At 43.4% G+C, this 7844-nt stretch overlaps 1 protein-coding gene across 3 annotated transcripts; it reads left to right on the top strand.

Moving 5' to 3' along the window:
* Positions 1 to 248: 248 nt before the first annotated feature.
* ASB12 (ankyrin repeat and SOCS box containing 12) lies at positions 249 to 6893 on the top strand. Of its 3 annotated transcripts, none has more exons than XM_082717215.1 (3): positions 249 to 380; positions 5382 to 6231; positions 6637 to 6893. In XM_082717215.1, exons 2-3 carry the CDS (start codon positions 5406 to 5408, stop codon positions 6768 to 6770), a joined length of 960 nt encoding a protein of 319 aa, XP_082573341.1. In that variant the 5' UTR covers positions 249 to 380; positions 5382 to 5405; the 3' UTR covers positions 6771 to 6893. The 3 variants fall into 3 exon arrangements, with proteins under 3 accessions (XP_082573341.1, XP_082573342.1, XP_082573340.1); XM_082717216.1 differs by lacking the exon at positions 249 to 380 and adding an exon at positions 4260 to 4376; XM_082717214.1 differs by lacking the exon at positions 249 to 380 and having other exon boundaries at positions 4260 to 6231.
* Positions 6894 to 7844: the final 951 nt, after the last annotated feature.

Genomic DNA, 7844 nt, shown 5'->3' with positions numbered 1-7844 from the left:
CAATGGTGGAGATGCCTAAGCAGGGACAGACTAGAAGCCTGAGGCCTTGCCTCACCAAGCACCTGTCTATCTGTCAGTCAGAGCTTCCAGGACTTCCCTGCAAATGCCTTCCCCTCCTTTTGCTGGGATGGCTCCCAGAAAGACATTAGTAAGATAAGACTGCCCTTGGAAGGGGGGGTGAAGGATAGCCTAAAATTAACCTCTGGACCTGATGCCTAGCTTTTAGGCAGTGTTGTTAACAGTGGAAACCAAGGACCCTGTCTGCTTAAGCCTCAGGGCAAATAGGGGTTCCCTGTGGAGGGGCTACCAGGGCCCAGTGCTTCATAGAAGGGCAGCAGCTGGCAGCGACTCCAGGCAGCCTGGCCTCAGGCTGAAGCCCAGTGAGTATCTGGAGCCTAAAACAAAATGATGTTTCTAGGCAGGAATGAACACTTAGGGTTGCAGGCCCATGGACCTGTAACCACCATGCTTCATAGGTTTTTCTTACTGGATCTGGTTTCTGGGAACACTTGGGAGATTGGTAGGGAAATCTGCCCATATAGGGAAGGAGGATTATGATAATGGCTTCCTGCTATGTCTGTCCTAAGAAGGTGTGTGTGCCTAGGCTCTAGTTCTTGAGTGAAATTGTGTTTATACAATATAAGGAAGGTACAGATTTGTCTTTGCATCCCTGTGTGTTATATGTCTCTGTTGTGGGGTGCATCTGGCTGGACCCAAGGGCAGAAGGGCAGAGCTCCTCAGGTTGTGGGGAAGAAGGTAAAGCTTAAGAATAGTTTACTAATGCTTCAAGAACTTTTCCAGGGCCCACTAAACCCAGTCTCTTCCCTTCAGTTCTTAAAATGTATTCATAAAGCTAGAAGAGGGCCTTAGATAGAATTTAAAGGGTACAAAAACATGAAGTAAACAACTACCTTTTTTTAACCTCTGATCTCTAACTGAAATTTACCATTTCCTTTCGAGGACGAGCAGACTGCAAAGGGCTATAGTATTACCAGTTCCTATAACTTGGTCATCAGAAGAAATCATATTTCATATCATATTACACTTGCAGATGAGATCTGGAAATGTCATTTATACTTATCATGACTTAAATTATTAATAGATCTTGGCATTTAGTGTGTTAATAAATAACATTTATTACTACCTCATGCAGTTTAAAAAATAGCTGTATTTCAATATAATTGGTTTCCTTTAATCTCATGTATTTTATTTTATATATTAAAAAACAATCTGAAAGGAGACAAAAAACTTAAACAAATTTCCATAAAGGTCAATGTCACAGCAAAAGTTTTAAAACCTTTGCCTTTGGGGGATCAGGAAGGGGATCCTTGCATAGAATGGTCACATAATATCTCTTAGCTTAATAACCACAGCAAGGTGAAGTTAGACAATAGACTAATTAAATTTTTTTACCCTATCTGGTAAGGCACAGTTCACTCAAGTGTCCAAGTCAGCTGGGGTCCATGACTTGATCTTTCTTTGGAGGCTCATTAAATGGGCCCTGCTGTGGACTTCTGGTATGACCTTTGTGAGAGCTTCAGCATTTCCTTCCATACTCCCTGCCTTCTTCATGTCCCTGGAACCAGCCTCCTCTTCCACCAAATAGCAAGGGAATCCCCACTGGCTGTCAGAAGAAATGATCTGTAAAGAAATATTCCATGACCAAAATCCCTGGAATTCAGCATGATCCTTAAAACTAAGGATTCTGGGAACTGCAATGTAACTCTACTTAAATCAAGGGAAAGGAGGACGTGTTTGCTTTTATTTTTTATTTTTTTTTTAAGATTTTATTTATTTATTTGACAGAGAGAGATCACAAGTAGGCAGAGAGGCAGGCAGAGAGAGAGAGGAGGAAGCAGGCCCCCTGCTGAGCAGAGAGCCCGATGCGGGACTGGATCCCAGGACCCTGAGATCATGACCTGAGCCAAAGGCAGCAGCTTAACCCACTGAGCCACCCAGGCGCCCATGTGTTTGCTTTTAATGTTGCAGTAGAAAGAACAGGATGAGCAGTAGGGAAACATGTATCTATTCCTGGCTCTGCTATTTCCTTGATGGAAGGCACCTGGCAAATCCCTTCCTTCTCAGACTTCAGTTTTCTACACCCACAAAATAGGGATGATGCTACCTGTCCCACCGTGTGAAAAAAGTTTGAAAAGCACAAGATTATAGATGTATTCCGGGTTCTTGCTAATGAGACAATTGACAATAACAGTCATGCGACCTTAGAAAGAAGTCCCTGCTCTCCTCTGAGCCTTGGGTTTTTAATCTCTAAACTAAGGGAATTAAATGAATTGAAGCATTTCTCTGAATTTATAGAACTTTAAGTAAGGGAACAATAGTAGAAATTGGAGACCTAGGTAATAATAATCACTTGGTACTACAATTACTGAGCTACTGACTACTACATTCAGGTACTATTTTAAATGCTTAACTCACTTAATTATTAATTTAAGTGTTAACTCATTTAATCCTAACAATAACTCCCTGAAGCAGGTACTACTATCATCCTCTCTTTAGAAATGAAGAAGTAGGCACAGAGAGATTAAGTGATCTTCTCTAGGTTACACAACTACTAAGTAGTGGAGCTGGGTTTGAAGCAGAATTCCAGACAATGTCTTACCACAACTTTATATGTCCTCTCATTATGCAGTGGGTATAAAACAGACCCATATAAAGGAGTTACAAAGCAGTTTCATGACTGCTATGGTTATATAAGAGTACAAACTCTGGAGAAACTAACCCATCAGAAGAAATTGCATGTGACATAAAGAAGCATGATGTATATGGAGAGCTGGCATTTATTTTCCCTTATTGCTGGATCATGGGGTATAAGTAGAGGAGTAGCAGGAAATGAGCTTGGAGATGTTATTGGCCAAGATATGCTCATAAAGGACCTGTGAGCCAGGTCAAAGCATTTGGGCTATACTATGAGAGAAAATGGAACCATTAAGGGATTTAAAACAGGGGATTGATACAGACAAGATTTGTATTTTTAAATGATTGTTTTGGTTATAATATGGAGAAAATATTGAGATGGAAAAACAGCTAAGAGACTACTATAATAGTTGACACAAAGAATGATAGGTACTTGGGTAAAGCACTGGCAATGGGGATAAGTCTAAAGGGCGTGGTCTATAGAGGTCTTAGAAAGTAAAATCCTTAAGACTTGATGAGAAATTGGATGAACATGGGACAAAGATATAAAAGGACTGAGATGAGTCTTGGGTTTCTGGTTTGGTTGACCGGATGAATAGTGAGAAACAGGTACGGATCAAATTTGGTGATGAATGGTGATGGTAATGGTGATGTGATACTACTGACTTTGAAGTATCTGAAGAAACTCAGTGAATACATTTTGCTGAAAAGAGAGCTGGGGGGCTTGGAGTGATAAACTTGAAATCATCAGAATTAACATGACAGCTGGAGCTCTGGACTGGAAAGAATAGGATCAAGGAGAGAACAAAGGGGAGCATAACTATTTCAGGGTAGAACATAGAGGAGAAAAATCAGGAGAGTGTGCTGGTCAGGAAACCAAAGGAGGAGTATGTAGAAGAAAGTGGTTAGTGAGGACAGATGTACCAGGAAGGTCACAGAAAGAAAGATCTGAGAAGAAGCCAGCAGATTTAACCACAAGGACGAATTTTTAAAGAACTGTCTCAGTGTGATGGAGGAAAGATGGAGTCAGACTGCAGAGGGTGAAGAAATGAATAGGAGATAAGAAAGTAGATGGTAGACAACTTTTTGGATATGTTCAGTGAAAAAGAGAGAGATGAAGAGAAAGGTAACTAGAGTAAGAGAAAGGACTGTAGAAGTGTTTTGTTTCCTAAGATGGTTGAGGGGAAGGAGCCATTGAGGAGGCTGATGGGGTAGATAGAGGAAACTTACCTTTAATGTAGCTCTTTTCCTCTGAACAGCACCATGAAGCAGGGACAATCATTTCTGTCTTGTAGATGAGGAAACTGAGTCCTGAAGAAGGGAGGAGATTTGCCCAAGTCTTCTGAGCTAGGAACTGGGGTTGTTGAGTTGCAAACTTAGGTCTGTATGATTTTTAAAGTCCTCTACTTATTATTGCATACCTCAAATAATAAGACCATATATGGAGTTGATGCTAGTGGGTGAGAAGGGGCCTAAAGTTGAGGGAGTCCCCACCCACCCACCTCACAGTTTTTTTCTATGAGGTATGTACCTAAAGTACCAGGCTAACAAAGGGGGGTGGAGGTAGATGGTGAATAAAAAAAGATATGTGGCCCTGAGACCATGGCTGCAGGGTATGGGAGAGTAGGGAGACTTGAGCTCTGAAAAACCTACCAGCTTACCCTGATGACATTACAAACTGAGGTGGTTACTTTGTCTTTGGAGCACTAGGAATAGGCCAGGTAAGGTCAAAGGGTTAAGTCAGTTATTGGGCCATGGATAATTTTATAAAGCCTAGGAATAATGGTGAGAGAAGAATTGAGGGTTGAGGCAAAGACTCTAAGCTGTATTGGGCAGAGATGATGGGAAAAGGTTTGACTCAAAGGGATGGGGACTCCATGGGATCCAAGGAAGCGCTAGGAATTGAAGCAACTTTTGTATTGATAAACCCCCAGGTCCACCAAAGAGGACTTGCCCTGGAAATGACTATTTCCTGCCATCTCTTTGATTTCATTTTACTTGAAGTGTTCTTTGTAATGTCATCTTTACTTAATCAGTAAATGTCATTCAGCATCCATTTCCTGTGTAACTCTGTTGCCTAAGCATGAGGCCTGAGTCTGAGGGGAGGTCACATATAAAGGACTGTGAGGAGGTTGAACTTCATCTAAAAGGCTGACAGATGGAATTGAGGGCCCACCCCATGAGACTAATGTCAGAATGCTTAGGGATGACAACCTGACAACACAAAACAACATTCTTCTGGCTTAGCAACAGCCAGACCAGAGCCACTTCATTAGTCCACACATTCTGAAATAAGGAAGATGCCTCTATCAAATCCCCGATCATGAGTCCTTCTGGGAGTGGAGGAATACAAGATGGATACAACATTCCTTATCTTGGAATTTATGCACTGAAGCACAGATAAGTGCAAATATAGTGTGAAAGTTCATAGCTAAAGTCTAGTTGTGATCCTTTGGAATCCCTGAGCAAGAAGAGGAGATTAGGGAAAGCTTCCCAGAAGTAGGAGATGAAGGTCAAGCAGAACAACATATACGAAGGCACCAAGCTGTGAAATGGCCTGATCTGTTTTGGAAGCTATCTCTGAGCCCTAAAATAAGATGAAGTAGGAATTGGAAGAAAGGGGCCCATGAGTGAAGAGCCTGATGATGAATGGTTGGGGGAAAGGGCTGACATCCAGGCTTTTTGATGTGGGCCCTCAGTCTTCCCCCAATATTTGTCACCCACAGACCTGGCATATTCTCCTGCTCATAATGAGAATAGTTCTGCTCCAATCAATCAGGATGAACCTCATGGACATCACCAAGATTTTCTCCCTCCTGCAGCCCGACAAGGAGGAGGAGGACACCGACTTGGGGGAGAAGCAGGCTCTCAGTCAAGCAGTGTATGACAATGACTCCTATACCTTGGACCAGCTTTTGTGCCAGGAGCGTTACAAACGTTTCATCAACAGTAGAAGTGGTTGGGGTGTTCCTGGGACACCCTTGCGCTTGGCTGCTTCTTATGGCCACCTCAGGTGTTTGCAGGTCCTTCTGGCACATGGTGCTGATGTTGACAGTTTGGATGTCAAGGCACAGACACCACTTTTCACTGCTGTGAGTCATGGCCACCTGGACTGTGTACGTGTGCTTTTGGAAGCTGGTGCCTGTCCTGGTGGTAGCATCTACAACAACTGTTCTCCTGTACTCACAGCTGCCCGTGATGGTGCTGCTGCCATCCTTCAGGAACTCCTGGGCCATGGTGCAGAGGTCAATGTCAAGGCTAAACTACCAGTCTGGGCATCAAACATAGCTTCATGTTCTGGTCCCCTCTATTTGGCTGCAGTCTATGGGCATCTTGACTGTTTTCGTCTGCTTTTGCTTCATGGGGCAGACCCCAATTACAACTGTACTGACCAGAGCCTATTGGCTCGTGTCCCACGGCCCCGCACCCTCCTGGAAATCTGTCTCCACCATAACTGTGAACCAGAATACATCCAGCTGTTAATCGATTTTGGCGCTAATATGTACCTTCCATCTCTCTCGCTGGACCTGAACTTGCAAGATTATAAAGGCAGTGCATTGCTGTTGCAGGCCCGAGGTGAGTTTCAAGCATCTCAGGTATATGGACCTTCTGGCTTTGAGGTCCAAGGGCCACAAATCACCCCCGAAGCCAATCCTTCTATGATTGAGTTGGAGAAACTACCATCTTCCTCCTTCTCCATTGGAGAAGATGATTCTTTATTAAGGAAGGGATCACTAAGATAAGGTGGGAGTAGCATTAACAGAATTTCTGGTTCTGGCTCTGCCAATGACTGTTTTGTGGCCTTGAACACGTATGTGTTCCTATTGGCACCATGCATTGAGGATGGTGTGAGGGGGAGGTACGGTTCATAGAAGGGAGAAAGCAATTAGAGCTGCAGGAGCCAGGGCAGGGTGGATGCAGGCTTAGATGGGAGAATAACACTGAGAATTTCTTCTTATGACTTGTTTCTTCTTGTCGTAGCCACTCCTCGGTCACTACTATCACAAGCCCGTTTAGTTATCCGCAGAGCTCTGCTCCAGGCCAGCCAACCACAAGCCCTTGACCAGTTGGATATTCCCCCTGTGTTGATTAGTTACCTCAAACACCAACTGTAATCTTGCAGCCTTACCATAAACCCACAATGCCTACAAAAACCACCTGGGGATCCAGGTAGCTGGAGGACACTACAGCTACACCTATTCACCTAGAGCTGCTCTCCTGTATTATCCTCCACAATAAAATCCTCATCAAAATAAATCCTGGTGGCTGTTATGACTGCTATGTGTATGGGGTGGGGAGGGAGGTTCACTGGGGAAAGCAGTCTACTTGGCCAAGGGGAAGGATGGTATTATCTGGCATTTGAAATGCATAGTAGTCCTGGCTATGGAAAGGGAAAAAAAAAAGTAACCCAATGACTCACACCTCCTTCAAGATTCTCAAGAAAATTTAGAGCTGTGTTGTCCTAAGAAGCAAGGTACTAAAGAATTCAAGTGGATGCAAGTGTAGCATCTGCTTGCTCAGCCTTGTACCTCTATTCACTTCTCTGACTGCTACAAGGCACACTTTCTGGGGCTGTCACCCAACCCCCTATTCCTCTGAGTCCAGTAACTAAGGATCCTTCATTCATTCACCTTGAATCATAGACTGCATACCCACTAGTCCAGTTTATAGTCAAGATATAATTGTAGTGCATAAACAATGAATTCTGGGACACTGAAAAGAAATAAAAAATTAAAGAAAGATATAACTGGGAAAACAAACTACTAAATATCTATAGCAAAGGATTTAATGCAGGTAAGAAATATGTTACATAGAGGATAGGTTCAGAATCCAAGCAGGACAGGAAGGTAACCCAGAAATTAGTTACAGCAGGATGCCAACACTATCCCTACACTGAAGGGATGATGGAGGAGGTATGGTCAGAGTCCCGGGACAGGGGTCCCCTCATGGAAAGCAGAATCATAGACTTGTCCCTGGGTGCTAGAACCACAGAAGAAAGATGCTGGTCAAACCAGAAGAAGGCAAAAAAAATACCTTCCCCTTTTCTTCATTGCTGCCCATCAGTCTATCTCCAATGTCACTCTCATTGGGGGAAAATAGAAGTCAATGAATATGAGAGCCTAGGAAACAGCTCACAGGGATGAGCCCACTTGCTGCATAGGGCTGAGCAAGGGAAGGTGAGGAATGGA

The sequence above is a fragment of the Mustela nivalis genome, assembly GCF_964662115.1.
Source record: "Mustela nivalis genome assembly, chromosome: X".
Lineage (NCBI taxonomy): Eukaryota > Metazoa > Chordata > Mammalia > Carnivora > Mustelidae > Mustela > Mustela nivalis.
Note: the sequence above shows the minus strand (reverse complement) of the source record. Positions and strands in the feature narration are given on the sequence as shown.

Coding starts and splice junctions, on each gene's coding strand:
- ASB12 (XM_082717214.1), top strand. CDS start 5,298: ATGATGAATGGTTGGGGGAAAGGGCTGACATCCAGGCTTTTTGATGTG. Junction 6,232..6,636: donor ATTGCTGTTGCAGGCCCGAG/GTGAGTTTCAAG, acceptor TTCTTGTCGTAG/CCACTCCTCGGTCACTACTA.